General features: G+C 39.4%; 1 protein-coding gene across 3 annotated transcripts in view; it reads right to left on the bottom strand.

The window, feature by feature from the left end:
* Positions 1-20049, bottom strand: part of CHST11 (carbohydrate sulfotransferase 11) — a 174313-nt gene that overhangs the window by 99194 nt on the left and 55070 nt on the right. For all 3 annotated transcript variants that reach the window (XM_059471719.1, XM_059471717.1, XM_059471718.1), the window contains exon 2: positions 9869-9954. In XM_059471719.1, the coding sequence (XP_059327702.1) occupies positions 9869-9954 (86 nt within the window). The remainder of the gene's footprint in view (positions 1-9868; positions 9955-20049) is intronic.

Genomic DNA, 20049 nt, shown 5'->3' on the forward strand with positions numbered 1-20049 from the left:
TGGAAAGCTAGCACTATGCATCTGCTCTCCAGATCTTTCATCCATGTATCGTCAGCCATGCTCAATTCACAAAATATGACACTAACTATATTGTTATGTAAATACAACTCCTTCAACCACTATTTCATAAGTAAAATATATGCAAGGCAAAAGCCAAGTCTGACTTGAACAGATGAAACTATTGTCTCCTAGCTATAGAGATGTCTCTGTTACTTGGACTCCCAATGTCAGTTCCCCATGCCAGCTTGTACGTTCATCTTCTGCCCTCTAATTGAATTAATATTCACTTCCTCTTACTAATCCCCAGATGCTTGTCTGAAATTATCTAAGACACAGTTCACATTTACATGGAGAAAAGATTTATATTAAAGCATGAATTTGATAGATACAGAGGTTGCTAATCTGCTGTGCAGTCAGGTGGTCTGACTGTGGGGATGTTCTGATTTTTTACTGTTCTTTTAAAATTTGGATATAATGTTTTGCCTTCAACTCTCTGCTGGACAACACTCGGAATACTGTTCAGATGGGATTTAAGGTCGAAAAGAAAGGAACACTCCTTCCTGGATTTTCCGGGCACCAGAAATACACATCAATTTCAGTGCACTGTAAATTTTCCAACTCTCTTTGGTTTGGATGTATTTATTATGCCACTACCAGGGAGGAAAAAAAAAAAAGGGAAATCTTTTTGGCATAAGACCTTCAGTATTTTATAGTGCGGAATGTGTGGAATGATGCAAAGACAGGTAAAAAATTGCTCACAACCATAGCTCCTTTCTGAACCCCTGAATGAGACCTTTTAACTTGAATTTTGGCCTCTTTAGACCTCAGGAGTTTTGCTATCAATTTTCAATAGATTGAGTATCACTTTTATCCCAAGGTAATAAAATGATAGAAACATCTACACTGATAGCATACTGGAAAACCTGGAATAAAAATCTATTCCTCCTTCCAAAGCAACTGCACAAAAGAATCACTGTGAAGGAAATAAAATTTTGCTTTCATTCTGCCCCCTGCATTTTGCCATTGCCTCATGAACATAGGGATGGTTCAAATACAAGATCCCATCCACACTAGAATATACAACTGAAACAGGTAAATAAACCAAGAATGACCTCCTTGAGTGGCCTCAGTATGATAGATACTACGTTATTTATAGAGGAAAAGGAGACATACACAATACAAACACTTTTTTTGTTCAAATGCTGTATAAGTATTGCCTTGTAAAAATACTTTTTTCTTACTTTTCTTTCCGTACCTGCTCCATGTGAGTAAGAAGCAAGGTCTGAAAACTAGTGAATAAAAGCAGTTTAAGTGTGGCTGCCCAGATGATGATTACTGAAACAACCAATCTCTCAGTCTAATAATTAAACAAACAAATGTAATGACAACAACCAGCAGCTGGGTGTTTCCCACGCATGGGGCACATGTCTTCTGTTTGCAAGGATTCAGACCCCAGTTCTGTGAGAGCACCCTGATCACTGGCAGGAATAGCCCAGGACCCTTCAGTTTGTGCTCTGGATTCAGGGAATTGTTAATTACTGCTGTCACAAGGGTTTGATGTCACCAAACAAGACTGTCAGGGCAAGGCAGAATTTCCTCCTTGTTTTACTAGATCAACAGACGAGCACACAAGGTCTTAAATCAGCCGTGGTTGTTATTCTATTATATCCTCAGATCATCCTGACAGAGGCTTAATGCAGAACCTACCAGCCTGAAATCCTCCTCATTTCTTCTGTTTAGTTTCAGAACGCATGACAGCATGAACAGGAGAGACTGAAGACACTCTCTGCACTGTGTCATCTGGATACATGACCTGCCCAGTCTGGGATGCACAACTGCATCATCTCAAATCTATCATTGCCCACATGCACACAACCCCTGTGAGATTAACTCCAAGCCAACCCAAGTGTTCACCACCTACCACAACTGGAAGAATGCAGCCCAAACTTACAACTGCTTTCAGCCATCCACAAATTCTGTATTTTCCAGCTGACCTCTCTGCTCAGCCCTGTCCATAACACCATGGAGAGCAAACTCACTCCAGGGGAAGCCACTTCTTGTAGTGCACTAAGTGTGGATTGGACTGCAGCATCTGGCTTGACCCACCTTACAGTTCCCCACAAACTTCGACTAAACAAAAACTTCTTTAGAAAGTGCCCTTAAATAATTTGTGCTTGATTTGATGATTTACACACTTGTACAAAAACTCTACAGCCTGTCTCACCACAGTACCATGAATTTCCTTAGTGTAGGAATCCCAAAAGGCACACTGGCTCCTGCAGCCACATCTTTCAAAAGGCAGTATGTTATGTTAATCTTGCTATGTCTGTGGCATTCACAGAGAAACATTCCCAAACTTCTCTGCATAAACAGTCAAGAAGATTATTGTACTTTTACTGAATAAAGCTTTGTTAAGGTGCAGCTCATTACATCGTTGAGGTTAATTAATATTGTACAAAGTGAAAAAGTGAATGAATAATACATCTTGACATTACATACAATATCAATGGATATTATAGATCATTTTGTACAACTTGAGGTTCTGCATAATATACAGTAAAGTCTGCAAAAATGGAACTTGTGGAATCTAATCTCTTGAAACTAATTGCAAATTTACCAACTTCTTCTGTCCCACCTTAAAATTAAAGTAAATAAGAATTACAAGTACCTGTAGACAGATTGTATGTCTATATTCTCTGATTTTCATAGTTACATCTATTGGGATACATTACAATCCCCCAGGGGAGAGAGAGGTTACAGCTGGGCTCTCAGGATTTAAAGAGATCATCTTGCCCTGTCATAAGTGGGCAACAACTCTGCTGCAGTTAAGAAACCTCTTCTACTAAAAGAATAAAAATACCCAACGCAGGGAAAAGAAGGCAGATGTTTAACCAAACACAGCTGCCTTCCTTCACGCAACTGAGAAAGCTGCCCCAAAACTACTAGCACCAGAAACAAGCAAGAGAGGCTACAGTTTCCAAGGACTAGTCTGTAAACACTGGGATACAGCAATTTAGCCACTGATACTGGAGCACTTGATGGTTTCAGGTGCTTGGAGCACAGACAGAAAGGAGACACTGCTCTGCAGGGACCAGGAGCAGAAATCTGTGATCATTACAGACATCCTCCCATTGCCCTTTGCTTCCTCCAAACTGCCATGTCCCCCTGCATTCTGAAGTATGATTACCCAGTTTTTCAGGTCCAAAACTTAAAACTGGGGAGGAAAAATGAGGAATTTCATGCAGAGAAAGAGGCAGGCAAGGTGTCCCATCAGAATATTACTGAGTTCAGAGCAAGCATTTGACTGAACCAACATGGTTCAGATCTTCAGAGGTCGATTTGGAGACAATTAAACACAAAAGCCACTGAATGGCACCAGGTTGGAGTGCTGAGTCCAGGTGTTCTCTCCACCCATCTGTCCAAGTGCTTGTCTAACAGAGAGCCCACATATTGCATACAGATAATTTTGAAAAGCTGCGCTATGCTCTTTCACCTCCACCACAAAAAATCCTTTGGTTTTGGCCACGTCTCTTGCATTATTAAATCTTTCCTCTCATACTTTTATGCCTCCAGAAATCTTTTATAGTAAAACTCACATGCTCTCAAAAGAATGAAATACAAATCAAGGACTGGAGAAATTATTGTTTTTTTCTATCTGGGAAATCTGAGCTACTTTGAGTAACAGTATTTTCTTTCATTTCATGCAGGTAATGAATCTTTTATTAAACACCGGTGCCCAAAAATTCATCCCAATGCACTGCAGGAACTTGAATGAGCATGTCCTGTGGATAATTCTAGCCTTGAGGGCTGGTAGTTACTGTACATACTTTTCTGATTAATTCCTCTTGACTTACAAAGGTATCCATCATGTCACAGTGAATGATCTATGAAGCACACCATACCTGAAACGTTCCCCTCTCCAAGTCATCTCCTCAGCATCTAAAACCAGCTCTTACCATTTGTAATCAGTAATTAACAACAAAGCATTCTCACAAGTGCAATTTTTCTACTAAGGTTAATGTAATATTTCATTCCAGGCCAGCTGCTATTTTATGACTTCCAAGCACGACAGTAAGTAATGTCTCTCCATAAGAAGTCATCCATGGAATAAATCAATTATCTCCTCTTTCATCAGCAGTCATTTTGCTGTAGCAAATGAGGCTAATTACATATGAAGTTGTTGTTTACCAACAGGAGTAGGTACCTAAAGTTTGACATTGCACATCAACTGTTCTTCCTTATGTCTTCATGCTGTACTTTTCCCATTAAGGAGTTTTTAATTTATGATCAATCAAACACTGTGATTATGAGCCATACTTACCATCCTGTTATCACCTGCACAGATTTGCCTACAAAGATCAGCATCAACCAAACAACATATGTTCTCAGTACTGGTAGAACTTTTGGGACACTACTTGCCCTCGATAAGGAGGGCATACATGTTTATTACACACATACATATTTATTACTCAGTTGCAAAGCATCAATAACTTCTAACATACTGTTCTTTAGATAAACTGCACTATTTCTCATATTCAAAAATTCACTTCCCAGGACAGCTATATGGCTGTCTCAAGGAAGAAATCTGAAACCCAGAACATATCTACACAAAAACTGGAGAAAAAATAATGGATAGCACTGGTGCACAGTGCTGGTGTAATTTTCTTGTCTTACTGGAATTGTCAAGTAACTCTAGAGATCTACTTTTTTTTCACTCCTTTCTGACTGATATAGTAATTGTCAGTCATCTCAGGCTTTTCTTGCATGATATAGCTGACAAAAAAGCAAGTCCGGCTCAGGATGCTCATGACCCACAGGTTGTGCTCTGGAAGAGTATCATGAGTTTTTTATGTTTCTTGTAGTCTGGTCACTTGCTGCTGAAAAGAAACCACTAGGCGAACTGGACCTCTCATCCTATTCAATGACCTGCTCTTTGTCTGCTCTGTTCTGAGAATGAGGATCCAGAGCACACTGAAACAAACTGCACAGTGCTCAGAGCCTCAGACACACCAAGGACAGAAATAACAGGTCCTTAGCACTGGAACCTCTGATACAAAGTGCTGTGGATGACGTGCACACAGAGCTCAGACCACAAAGCTCACCACAAATCTCTGTCCAGGAATGGGTACAGCCCCCAGAGTCATCCAAGGGAGTGGAAATCAATTGAAGATAGCAAACTACAACCCTGGTGGGTGATGTGGGCTGAACTAGGCTAGGATTTGCTGATGCTACCCAGGCAGTCTAAGCCACAGATAATCACAGGGCAGCTCCCAAAATGCAGCATTTGTGGCCTAAAGAGACTGAAGATGTATAAACACTGTCTGCAAGGCAACAGTTCACTTACTTCCCTTCTCCTGGTGGGAAGGAGACAAGGGGGGAAAAATAGAATAAAAATTGGGTCATTTTGGAATGACCAGTTGATACAATTTCATAATACAAAGGCAACAAACAGTTGGTCTACAGTTCTGACTCACGAGTTTTAGCAAATTACTAGACCTGGCTCCAGCTACACCAAAAGCAGACACCTAGAAATACCTCTCCTCGACAAAAAGAAATTGGCAAACAGTGTGACCTTCAGCAAAACAGTCAGGTTGATTCATGAATTAAAGTTAGGCAATATCAATGTCAAACTAGAAAGTGAAACAAACTTATCCTTGGATTTGGATCCTGATGGATACAGAACTTTACCTCTTCTATGTTCCTCTCAGAAGCCTAGACACTTAGACTAAGCAATGGTGCTACTTGCATTAAATGAAAATTAAATGGTAATCTTGACAACTAGAAGACAAAAATCTAACCTTAAATATGCAATTATTTCCCATTCCACCAACATTTCTGTTTTGGTTTGAAATTTCTTGTAATTAAGTAGCACACCCTCTGTACCAAATAGATCAATGTTAACCATGAAAGTGTGAGCAGTGTTACCCAGTTCTGAACTTCTGGTGACTCCAGCTCATGGGCTGACCCACAATTATCTGGTTTTCTTGGAGCAGTAGGGCTGTACAAAGCTATGTAAATTACAAGACACAGTTGTATATGTTGTCTTCTAAGAATATGTCTTGCATGTATTTGTTTCCCCACATTCTTAAATTCCCAGGGTTTCATATGCAATAAAAACCCCACAAAATCTACCCAAGAAAAATGCGAGCTTGTGTCACATTCCTGCAGGGCCCTTCATCTGTGTTCAGTTACATCTAGATTCTCTCCTTTGCCATTTGTCATGTGATTGAATCCTGTTTCTCTTTCCATTTATAATGATGTGGCTTTTTAATAAACTCATTAAATAAACAATCCACTTCAGCCCTCAAAATTTGCCACTGGTATCTCTGCAGCTTAGTACTAAGCCTCCACCTAAAAAGGAAAGGCAAAACAACAGATAGTAAGGTCTGAGACGTGCTGCACATCGCCTGCTGTGTATGAGGAGACCACAGCCTGGAAATCCACTTAGTCAGTGTAAATCCAGTTTGGTTATATTGACTTTTCTTTCCCTCATGGTATATTAGTGCTCATGAAAAATCTTGCAGTGAAAGCCCTAGAGAAGAAATCTTTTGTCCACAGACAAATGCACTTCCCATTTTCTGCTTTATTACCACAAGCAAAAGAGCAAATGTGCTATACTTTTACAATAATCACAAGACCAGACACCCAGCTAAGGCATAGATCCCACATGGGCTTTGTAATGGACACTTTCTCAAGTCCTAATTCAAGTGTTATCTCCACCCACTTGTCCTCTCTTTCTCCACTGAACATAGCAACAATTAAGATTAACCCTCTGAAAATCTGACTACAATACTAACATTCAGCTCCTACAAACCACCCAATGACCCATTCAGTCACCTTCAGATCATTGCTACATTTGAATTTTTTGAAGACTAATCTTTATTTCTGCCTTGTTTTTACTGTTATTATTTTTTATTTTTTTCCTTCTCTTCTTTTTCCCTTTCCTTTCTCTTTCCTTTTCACAATTATTCACAAGGCCAAAAAAAGATTTAAGAGACAAATTATGGCATCTGCAAACAACTCAAGTAACTCCACAGAAGGAAAAACCAGGCCAGGATCAGAGAGGCTGTTATATGTCAACATATTAAATAACCACAGTCAAACGCTCAGCTAGTGGAAATCAACCTGTCTCCATCTGGTTTCACGAGGGCAGTGCAACTTCATATCAAACACGAGTAGAAAAAACTCACTCATGTTAAAACACAGCAACCAAAATCCCAGTGAGTATTGACCCTATCTGACACCTATTTCAATCAATGACCAAACTCTCATCTCCCAGGCAGGGAACAGGCAGGAGCACACAGAACGCAAGGCAGAATGGGCCCTTAATACTTCTCCAATTTAAAGTTTCCTACCCTTTAAAAAAATCACAGCTACACCTAGCTTGTATAATCCAAAACCATAGCTTCAAGGCATCTTTCAGTGGCCTAAGTTTGGTGTTTAAATTACACATGTTATTTTGAACTACGAATATCTGCTCAATCAACTCTGCTGCTGCTCTGAGGCAGCTAAGCTGAGTGCCCGAGAGTTTCTGTGATGGCACACACAGCCACTGGCACCCAGGAGAGAAACATGGATTCACAACATCAGGAGTCCAAAGGGTTCTGAGAGTCAGAGGTTAAAGATCTAACTGTTTTCATCACTTAGATTAGTAAGAGAGATTTTGGCCAAAAATGTCTTCATAGAATCAAAGATTGGTTTGGGCTGGAAGGAACCTCAACAATCATCTTGTTCCAACTACCATGAGCAGGGACACCTTCCACTACAGCTTCCATCCAGCCTGGCCTTGTCTTCTTGCATATTTATTATATATTTGACTTCTGAGCTGACTACAAAAGACTGATTGCAACTGCTTCAGCAAGGAAACAAACATGAGAGATCTGCCCTCCATCTCCCCCCATCCTTGCAAGTACAGGTGAACCCTTGAGGAACAAGCACCCTCCTGCCAAGACATACAACAGTCTCTAATCTGCCGCCTTAAGAAAGGTGAGACAGAAGTCTCTTTGGGCACCAATGGAAAAAAAAAAGATGAACCATATATCTGATGAAGCATTCTAGGTGTCATCTCCAACCTGTTGTTTCCTCTGGCAGCCTCTACTCACTGCCTTTTCTTGTTACTGTTTTCCCAGATTGCATATGCTCATTTGTCTGTCCCTCTGGTACTGAGGGCAGCATGCAAAGCCCCTTCCAAAAAAATCAAGCACCAACTAAAAACAAAGAAAGAAACAAAAATTAAAAGCTTCATAAAATGGATATTAGCAAGCTGATAGAAAAACTTCTGCATAAAAAAATTTCAATAACATCAATAACAATAAATATCTTTAGTTTAACATCAGCCACCAGAACTACTGCACTCCCTCAAACATTGACATTGGCTGGCTCACAGGTGAGCCCAGAAAGGGATGCTAACAGCTCACTTGGTCAGGGTGCACAGAAAGGAAGGAGCTGCCAGTTATGTCCCCCTGCTTCAGGAAGCTCAGGAAATCTTTTCAGTTGTCCAGGTTTGCAAGGGCTCTGGGATTATGGCCCTTCACTGGATGGGGATGTTTCTTTCCTACAGCTTGCCCTTTAATAATGTTAAAGGGCAAAAGGTCTTGACTGACACACAGCAGACCCCAGAGAGACCAATTACTCAGCCCGTCTCTTCTCCCTTACCTGCTCCTCTTGAACATCTGCAAAGAGTCTTTAAATTTGACCTGCAAACACTAATAGTTTTCCTTTGCAGCACTGGTTTGTTCCTCTTCAGGGCTTCTGCATGCGCTTCCCATTTATGCAATGCTGACTCCCATAATGGTCAATAAAGGGCAGTATAAGAGTATGACAAACTTATGCTCCCAGCCATGCCCAGAATTCAAATTGAATTAGAAAGTCAGCCTGTGTTCATAAAAACAACATTAACAAGCAAATGGAGCTTTACTGTGCTTCATAACAGATATCACCTATCTTTGGATTGCTGTCAATTCTTTATGTAAATACTTTAAATCCCTCAGACTTTGTTTTCCACATGATATAGTGTCTTCATAATCAAATAGTATTTAAAACATTTATTGCCTTGTTAAATATAACAAGTTAGATTTACTGGGATAGTCACTTTCCCTAATAGCCAATTTAATAAAACTCAATCTATTCATTCATGGATAAATATATAATAGGCGGTTGTTAAACTTTAATAAATATGTTTAATAGTCAGCTGGCATTTTCTCTCAATGGCAGCACTTCCTCTCAGCTGCCAAAAGGAAATGCTTCTCCTGAATGTGCCAATTCAGCCCATATGTGGGGAATACATTGATCTAGAGGATCAAACAGGAGCATGAATTTCAGGTAGTTTTCTTATGCTACTTGTCAAAAGAAGAGCAATAACTGAGGTCCTAGCTCTCATCAGGACAATCAGGTATTGAATAGCATACATGAGCTACAGTGTTTGTCTAGACTCCATACAAGCCACAGACCAGGACAAGAAAGGCAGCTGGCTATCTGAAAGTAATATAAATTATATTAATGTAATATTATGGCAATTTACAGTCTTACTGGACTCCTTGTCTCATGTAGATCATGTCACATTCTCTCACACCACCCTGCCAGTCCATGTCAACACATTGCCTCAGCTTCTATCTAAGTATCCTTTTAAGGCTTTTGGGTACCTAAGAAAACATTTTGGAGAAGTCTGCATCATTAAACTAAAAGCCTTTAAAAATCAGGCTTTAACTTAAACTGTAGAATGTTATAGTAAACCCTGCAGTATCCATGATCAGTTCTCTCAAATGAAGGCAGCTGTTACATGCAAATAAGAAAACACCAAAATATCATCAAAAGAGACTGCATTTGTATGCTGCATTGGGAAGCTTAATTATAGCCACAAGACACTCACCTGGGTGGGATTATACAGTTCCTGGAGTGGGCTCCTGGATCCCTTCCGACAGCAAATGTCCATCCCAAATGGATTTCTATGCATTACTGCAAGGGGAAATTGAAATTAGTGCAGGTTAGCAACATTGGCTAGCAGAAAGCAATTGCAATACTTAGAGCAAGAAAAGATTTTTTGACCATAGACCATAGGATTCTAGACAGTGTTGTCACTTAACTCCTGATTTTCCTTTCCCTAAAAATTGTCTAAGAGCTAAATCCCTTATCTATTGTGAAAGTTACTGAAAATAAAAACTCTCTTATAAAAATTGTTATGCAACAACTCTCAGTTTGGGTGCACAAAAATTCAAGCATTGGGACCAATGCAACACAATTTTCAGCAGTGCCAGACACCTGCTTGTCTGATCATCAGGAAGGAGACAGATGGATTCCTATAACCAGCACCTCTGAGAGGCAATGTCTGAGCCTTTCTCTGCCTAAACACAGATGTATACAGGAACCTCATATTAAATTGCATGATTTTAAAGCTTTTGGCCTAGTTCTTCTGTTTCTCCTAGAACAGATACTAATCAGTACAGTGACACACATACAATCAAACACTGCTGCCCTTCTTGCCACAATTTTGCTTTACATATTACAACTGGAAATTTTGACTGATCCACAGAACAACATGCACTCTGTTATACCATTAAAGGCGAGCTGGCTTTCAAACCAAAGGCTTTGTCAAAGGTCTGATCAAGGAGCATTTTGGATGAGAAATTTTTCAGGAGAGCTGTTGGCCTGAGCCCCAGCAGGGATGCAGACCATCAGCTTCAAGTTAGACCTCTGTGGCCATAAAACTCTGTAAGAAGACATTCAGCTCCACCGTCTATAGTCAGGAGGAAAACAAGAGCTTGCTGTGTTTCTTATCTCACACGGCCCACATCATCCTCTGCTAACACTTTCCTGCCCCCAGCTTGCCCTGGGAAATACAGAAGGAGCATCAGGCTGTCAGACACCCACATCCAGCATCGCAGCATTTTGTCTCATCAACATTTGATTAAGACATAACCAAAAAAAAAAGGGGAAAAGAGATGTTCCTGCTGGGAACATCATGTTAAGCCAAGTCAGGCATGCTTTTATCATCTCACCACATTTTGTAACCAGAAACTATTGAAGCGTCCTAGAACAATGAGCTGCACCACTTGCAGACATGCTATCATGGGCTTCAAGCCAAGTCAGAGAATACAGTCCAGTAATGTTTTAATACTGAGACCTAATATCATAACTGATACATCAAGTAATATAAACCGCAGAAAAGTGTATCTGGTCCAATCTGGAAACATAATTTATTCCTTCACTCACTCAATATCTATTTTCAATAGGAGGTAATTATCTAATAACATGCTGGGTTGCTTTTTTCCTAAGCAAACAGATTCCACAAGTCTTGTGGCAGGAGACAGACATATTCAGTAAACAAACTGGCTTCAGTTTTCTTCACAATTAGGACAGTAATGTTAGTAGAGGCAATAATTTTATTTTACACATTTAAACACCAGATTAAATTCTGAGCATTTTTAGTGATGCAAACAAGTACTGCAATTCCTCCATTGTTGTGCTAATGCATCTTTTTAAAATATAACTTACAATGTATTTTAGAGAATTAAAACTTAAGAAATGTTTTACAGTAACAGTCAGCTTCCAAAGCCTGGAAGTGGTTTTAGGAAGAAAATTTTGAAATGAGTGTGAGATATCCAACAGCCATTCTAACTACAGAGCTCCTGTCCACCTTATGCCCCCTCCATGCTCTTGTACCAGAACTGTGTCCAGAGAAGCTTTCAAAATCATTTTGTATCCCCTTCCTCAATAAAGAAACCTTTCCAAAATGAAGCCTTCTACTCCAGGGCAAAGCACATTAAAACACCACAGCAGGGGGAAAGGGAGAGGGGAACATTTTAGTGTATACAGCTCTAAGACTGTGATAAGGTCCTGCAACACTGATGTTCTAAAATGAAGAATAACAAGAATTCTAGTGTGGTGTTCCTTAACTTGTTATTTCACTTTTAATTTCCATTAAATACAGTAAATAGTACAATGCGTAAGTGTATCTATCGCTTCCTGCTTCACTTAGCCAGCAGGTATCAACACGTTATTTGCAGCAGTAACAATAATAAAGATTAAATTATTTCCGCAACATGAAAGATTTGTTTCCAGATGTAAATAGACAGGAGAAAAAGCTATCGCCCCAGCAAAAGCTAAATGCTAACACAGAGCCTTAATCATAGAGGTGATTCAACCTTATTTTATCATTTCCAGTATTACTTAATTTGTTTTGTTTTTTCAATAAAGCTTTTAGAATCAGACTGGGGGGTTAGCATAGCAACACTGCACTTGGTTTCCTATTTATTGATTCCAGGAACAGCACTCCCTGATACAACTGTACACAGCACATCTGTGCACACCTGGAAAGTACTCGTGCCTGGAATTTTACTGCAGCATCAAGATAAAGGCAAATACTCCCCTTTGTTCAGCAGAAATCCCACCTGCACTGTTTGTACAACTGTCCTCAAGTGAATAACTATCAGGAATGTTTTTATATAGTCCAAAACACTTTCTAACATGTCTGTGGGCACATTTACCTCTCAGGGCTCCTACAACATGTTTTCTACTGTCTCAGCTTCTCTGAGGCAGTGCTTTATTATGCCAATGACAAAACCTATTGGGCCTGAACCTCACCTATAGCAATCTGCAGTAAGAAGAACTGTAGTATGGAGCTCTACTAATTTTAACAACACTTTAGCTAAGGATCCATTACACCATTGTGGAAGTGAAAATTAAAAAATCAAGCCCTTTATCCTCACCAAATCTTATTAGCATAGTAAATATAACAATCTACATTTTATGGCTTGGGCTGATCTCCATACATAATTATGGTTAATTATAATCTAATGAGAAGTACTGCACATGCATGGCTCCAAGAATCATTCAAAAGATCACAAGAATCGTTCAAAAGATCACATTCAGACACACCAACAGTGTGAAGCAGCTGACAAAGGATTTTAGAATTGTCTAGGTTGTAAAAGACCTATAAGATCAATAGCATTCCGCACCTTTAATGATTCAAGAGTAGTGCTAACACTGCAAGGGCAGCAAGAACATGAATCCTCTGAATTTAGCCAGGAGTGTGAACAACTGGATGTATCGTGAGTTTGTTACTTAAATACAAGAGCTTTAAAAACAAGACCTTTGTTCCATCCCCAGGAATGATTTGTCAAAAATGCAGCCTTGGCCCATTTTGCTAAAATATGTGTGGAACCACTAGTTATGAATCTAATAAGGAAGTTTGTAGAGCATGCTATCTAGACACCAAATTTCAGTTTCTCAAAAGAGGAAGATAAACAGCCCTGCATAATCAACACAACAATCAGTTGTGTATGCTCTGTATACATACAGGGGAGTGTGTAGGCCTTAAATCATCTCAGAACAGGAGCATCTGTGCACAGCTCCAGCTTTCAGAAAACTCCATTTAGATCCACCAGTACCAACAGCAGGAATTTGACCAGTGAGTTACAGTGCACTTAGGACAAGAACACTGAAGATCATTCATATGGTAACATGTGAGCCAGGCTTAATCTGTTACCTTTCCTTGGCAAGAAGGCATTACTAATGCACTTGGTAACCCTTCAAAGACCCTATCCTAGAACTGGAGACCTCTGGAGAAAATACTGAATGTAAGAAGCTGCATAAACATAATTTCTGCCTCTCCCTATCAGGAGCTACAAAAACCTGAGACAAGAGGACATGGTAGCACTTCTATTGGGAGATTACTGGCCTAAAATGAATGTGAACACTGCGATTACCTAGACAAAGTGAAAGGGGGTCAGGCAGAAATCATGAGATTCAAGATTTTTGAAGACTGAAAGCCATAAAAGGTCACCTTCTCACAAAGTGTCAGAAGGGCAAATCAAACATTTCTCCCAAGTCTGTGTAGGATTAAGTCCCAGAGGAGACTTTGCTGGAAGAGACACACAAAATAACTGCTACTTCTTCAGCACTGAGAGGGACAAGTCATCTCTTCAAGGATGGGTGTCTGCATTCAGCAGCCATCTCTTTCACTACCAATCTACTGTCTCACAGGTGTCTGAAGCTCCAGTTCCCAAGACTTCTGTATATTAAAAGGTACCGGGCTGCTTTCTAGCAACTGCTGCCCTGCTTTGCAACATTTGATTTACATTGTTCTGACTACTCTAATTACTGGCATGATAACAAAAGCCAAATGTAAAAATTTTACCTCTGTTCACTGCCTCTTAATTTAAGTCTCATATTACCAATATTTGAGAAAAGTTCTGAGGACATATCAATATTTAACTTTTCATTACACTGGTCTAAAGCACAAAGAACAAAATTCCCTAATACAGCATTGCTTAAAGCTGACCTACGTAATTCATTCCGCCTATTGGGATACAAATTTTCTCTTGTAACTGATACTGAGGAGGAAACAGTATGCACTGGCAGCAGCATGGTGAGACTCCAGTTGAGGATCAGATCCTGTTCTTTTTTAAAAGAAACAAATCCAATATATTCCTCTTTTTAGTCTGATTGATCTTCATTTTTGGTCTGATTTCTGCATGAGAGGCTGAAAATGGTTGCTTCTTTTGGCTGAAATACACTGCTCTCCAGCTAATCCATTGCTCTCCTCCTGCCCAACCACCCCTAATTTCAGGCCAAAGTAAATGCTTTCCATGGAGCATCTTCTTGACAGCAAAGAGCATAGTAGATTTTGCTTGACCCACTGGGTTAGGGCCAAACATTCACCTGAACATTCCTTACCCAACCTAGACAAAAAATCAGTGCCACTTGGTCATAGCAAGATAGCAGCACCAAAATGGTTACTTACACCTTTGCCATCTCTACCCATGTTTACACCAGCTACCACCTTTAAACTTTCTGTATTTTTAAGTCAAAGCAAAAATATATAATTATACCTGTACTGAAAGTTGAGAGAGATTCTCTTCAGCTAAAGATCTGGACATGGTTTTTCTTGCATAGATTTCTGCTACAATCCCAAAGCAGCACAGAAAAGTACTTCTACTTGGTATATAGGATGAAGATTGGAATACCTATCTCAATACTACACCAAACACCTTAACCACAGTGAGACATCCACAGCCCAATTGTAAACATTCTTCTGTAAATGGTATTATGAAACAATGCTCTGTCTGTACTGGCAAGAATTACACTCAAGGCAAGCTGGTCATATCTGAATACAAATCAAGCAAGGTTCAATCCAACAACATTTTGCACATCCAATGTTCTTGAAGCATGATAACACTCAGCGCAGAGTTGAAGTAAGTGACCCAAAGAAGTAGCCCTTTCCCAGAGTTCCTCAGACATTTGGGACTGATTTTGCTTTTTTATTGTTCAATTTGGAATATCTTGTCTTGGAACATACCTTTCTGACAGTTAGCTAAAATCATGCTGAACAAGCTTGTGATTAGTAAACAGCTTGTACTGCTGCAGGAAAACGAGTCTTGCATAATGATTTACAACAGTTTGCTCTGCAAGACTTCAGCCAAGTTTAAACCACAAGCAAAACAGGAAACTCAGCAAAAGAAGTCTAACTCATTTCAAATGTCATGAAAATTCCTGGGCTCCCTTCTACAGAGTAATCAGGCTAAGCATACTGAATGATATGAAAGGGTTAATTTTTAATCAGCAACCAGAAACATGAGAAGTGAACGTAAAAGCTTAAATAAGGAGACTTTGAGATAGCTCTCTAGGCAATGATTTATGAACACTAATCTTTCAGCAGAGATTCACAAAGATCAATGAATTGATAGCAACATTTTGTGACATCTGGGGCCTTGTGCTTTGCTGCATTCGGCTCAGGATTTTAGACTAAATTATTGGTCCTTCATCTAAATACCACAGGTACAAGGATTTATGACTAAATTCTTGTCTGGCCTCCTTTGATTTCTTAAGGCAACACTGCAGCTTTCTTCCCTGGAGCTCGAGAGATCTATTTTTAGAAAGTCAAAATCAGATTAGGCATTGTATATAAGTATGCCAAAGTCTTAAACCCAGAGAATGCGACAATTCTTCTGTTTATCAATGGAGAACAGATTTTACCTTACATCAGACAGTAACTACAGAAACAAGGATTTACTTAGCTTGAGAAACAAACAAAAATAAATACAATAAAAGCAAAGGATAAAAAAATAAAGAAGAGATCACACCTTAGTGATCTCTTATATATATGATTATAGCTAAGAAGAGCAGAAAAGCTCCAGATATGGGGCCAGGGACCAACAAAGTAACAATCGTCACTTCCCAGGTCAGAAAATTAGAGGCAAAGACCCTAAAAACTCCCACTAAACCTATTAGTTGCTACGTTCTGAATTCGTATTAGGAAGTGAGATTTCTATAAGCTACTCATTTAAGCTCCTACAATTACAGAGAGCTAGACCTGCATAGGTGGGCCAAACCAGGGGGCCCTGGAGGTGGCTCCTCTGCTTTCCACTGAGGAGCAATCCTAAATGGTTGAGGTTACGCAAAATAAATCCTGGCACAAGTAAGGAAATTCATCTCAACATTTGTTTCTTGGCTCTAATCACTAATTACAAAAGTTGTAAATGCCCTCCAAAGAATCAAGAGATATTTAGTTCCTTTTTGCTTTAGACAGTTTTCCAGAAACAAATTTTTACTTTATCCTGTTTGTTCTCAGATTAGCATGGGGATGATTTTAATTGGGCACCGTGGGGAAGTTAATATCCTTGGGTGAAATTATGTAGACTTAGATCCTTGGTCACCCTACAGACATTGCATGTGGCATAAATTAGCACAACATCTTCTCTGTTAATGAACAATGAGAAACTTTTTTCCAGTAATTAAAAAAAATTGTGAATATATACAGCATTTCTTTAGAAGTCTCAAGAACTTATCCACAAACCTAAATCAAGAGACTTTTCCACAGGCATTACTACTCCCATGAGGAGAGCTCTATTTTGTTTATCTCAAACACACAGGCTTTTTTAAACGCTGCAAGTTTCTGTGGGTGCAAATCACAAACTGTATTAGACTTTGTCAAAACTTTTCTGATACAACCTTGTTGTCTCTGGCATGAAATACAGATGTGGGAGCATCACAGTATTTCACAGGCCCATTCTAGATGGATCACTGACCATCTCAGCTGTCTGCTCACCTCTGAGAATGCTGTAATTTAGGTCATCAATTAGCAAAGCCAGGTGTCACATAATATTCATCAAAATAGTATATTTATTTTCTTGCTGAAGTACTTCTACGTGTTCATAATTAAAAAAATTTTGCCATCTACATCAACTTAAGAATTTCTTTGTTTCCTTTTATTTTTCCATCTTAAATGCAGTTAGACGCTTAGGAATTATGACTCAAAATATATGTATTTCACAAACAAACATGTGCATTATGAATTTGCATGAAGGGACACTGCGGATCCAGTACATCAAATGCAAAGAAAAACTCTAACTTTTTCTGGACATTACACATTTTCCTACTTTTCCATTATAAGTCAGGCATGTGTTTTGGCAAATGAGACTGCAACAATCTGGAAAGGTAGGAAGATTTCTAATGAGACTTACAGGTTTCTAAATACACCTTCTTCCAATTTCTAGATACTCACTGTAACAACATCAGCAGGCACATCTGCTGCGTTGTCTTCATAGCAAGGAGCTAAATTTTCTACTCTGGTCTTCTTATCAGCCTAGTTTTCAAGCTTGTAGATAGTTGGTTATATCCCATCTCTCTGATGTAAGTTCAAAAGAAAACTGTGTAAATGTAGGTCCAGGGGGAAAAAAGCAGATTGTCCTAAAAAAATAAGAAGCTGGATTTCTTTTTCTAAATTTCCCACTACTTCCATCACGCCGTTAGTACCAGTCTACTTAAAAATGATTTGTGAGTTCACAAAAAAAGAGAGAGAGAGAGAAAAATCTTTAAAGGAGGAAGGTTTCTTTAGAAAGCTGTAATTTTAAAAGCCTTTGTCTTGAATCACAGTCAAAATGAAAACAACAACTGCTGCAGCCTATTTGAGCTACTGCTTCTTTGCTATTCTTCAACAGACGTACACAGAAGATGAAATACAAAATCATATTTGCAATGGATATACTGAAATGCACAGCAAGTCTTCTCACAAGCCAAGGAGAATAGCAAATAGAGCTGCAGCAGTCTTTTTAACCTGGAGGAATGAAAGGCTCAGACTTGTGGTATCTGAACTTGAGGCAGAAGCAGTGTTCACACACTTATGCACACCTGACCTGTCAAAAAGAAGCCAAGGGACTCAGGTCATTCCTGTCCTAGCAACGTGTCCAGATAGACCAAGATTTACCACCTCTGAAGCAGTGCCTCTGGTACTTTACTGCAGTCACAGCCCCCTGATACTTTACTGTGATTTAGGAGCAACAATTTTCTTTACAAAAAAGAAGCACTAAAGAATTCAATAAGCAGAAAAGACAGTATGAAATCCTGTAGTAATCACTTCCAGAGCAGTCATTCATTATGGCAAAGAGGATTATGACTGTAGCTTGTTGGATAAGCAGATGAGCTCTCACAAATTAAAGACGGATCTTGCTTGGCAATGTGAAGGCCAAATGCTGATATTAAAAGGAAGAAAGTATCATGGACAGCAGAGGCCTGATTCTGCGATTTGGAAGTTGTCTGAACTAATAATTAATACACAGCTGGGCTTACTGCCTTATTCCAAGAGTTTATTCTGCTTAAGACTTCTAAACTCCAAGTAATCCCAAGGCACAGAGACGCAATGGGCTTCTTTGCAAGATCTTTTACTTTCCCAGCTGCTGTTTATTGCCTCAGCTGACCGAGATCAGCACAGCTCCAGGTCTGTAGAGCAGTACTGGCCCCACAACCTGCCCCACTGGATCACAGAAGTTCTCCACCACTCCTCCTTCTTCCAGCAGGATCTACACATCTGTACAGGGAGGCTGGGAAGCTGCTTTCACACACTCCTCTCTCCATTAGCAATGAGTGTACATGGATAATATTGCTTTCAGATGTAGGAATCCCCTCATGTGGCATTTTTGAAATACCCCAAACCACAGATCCTTCACAACATTTTACATATGAATAGGACATTTTCAACTCCCTCAGACTCAGACTGCATTTCACCACACAGAAGAGTAAAATAGACATTAGCACTATAAAACTTCATCTCAATTAGCATAATCTGTATTTCCATTACAGAGCCCAGCCAACTCTGGGCAAGGCACTGAGCAGTCTGGATCTTTCTCTGAGGAGAATTTTTTCAAAACACAAGAAAACTATTCAGCATGGCAAATGCATGAGGTCTCACTGCCTGCTTATCTTTATGTGGTCCTACTCTCTTCATCTGTCTCCTTCCACTCTACCCATCATTTCAATGACTTTAATTAAAACCTTTTGATGGACTTTTGTCTACAGTGAGGAAATGCAGCCATGCTTCACACATAGACAAGTGGATGAGCCAAGCATATCAACTCCACCTCCTGAAGGCACACCCCATAGAAAAAAGGAGTGAACAAGGAATGATTTTTCTGTGATTTTACATCCAATGAGAGCATTCAAAGGGGAATCAGAACAGGCAGCAGCTGTAAAAAATACATATTCTGCTATCACTAACAAATAGGGTAGACTAAACATTTTAAATTTACTGGGACTCTTCAAATAATACAGATATGATATATGCAAATAAAAGCAACATGCAGAAATAGCATGAAGCCACTATGCAAGTGGTTTTCCTCTCCATTAGATGAGAATTAGGAATCACACAGCACTTCAACGTGTAGTTTCTAAGGCTCCAGAATACTGGATACCTGTGATCTCTACTGATAATAACACTATTTAATAATTAGCGTGCAAAATACTAAGCTTTGCTTTCAGTAAAATAGCTTGCCAAGGGCATTGAGAAACTCTGTTAGTGTTGCAGCCGGTGACCAGTAAGTAGCTAAAATCCAAGATCTCTCTGACAAGATCATTCTGATGGAGACAGGCAACAAAACTGCTTGACATAGACTCAAAAAGTTCTCAAAAAACTCAAAAAGCCATAGACTCAAAAAGTTCTTCTCTAGGCAACAAATGTTATTCTTGCCATAGTGATGTCTCATGCAGAGAGCAATAGAAAGAACAGGAGAGGAAACCAAGGAAAGCACCCTTTTCAGAAGATTTTCCTGAAATAATTCC

This window comes from Ammospiza nelsoni, chromosome 5, assembly GCF_027579445.1.
Source record: "Ammospiza nelsoni isolate bAmmNel1 chromosome 5, bAmmNel1.pri, whole genome shotgun sequence".
NCBI classification, from domain to species: Eukaryota; Metazoa; Chordata; class Aves; order Passeriformes; family Passerellidae; genus Ammospiza; species Ammospiza nelsoni.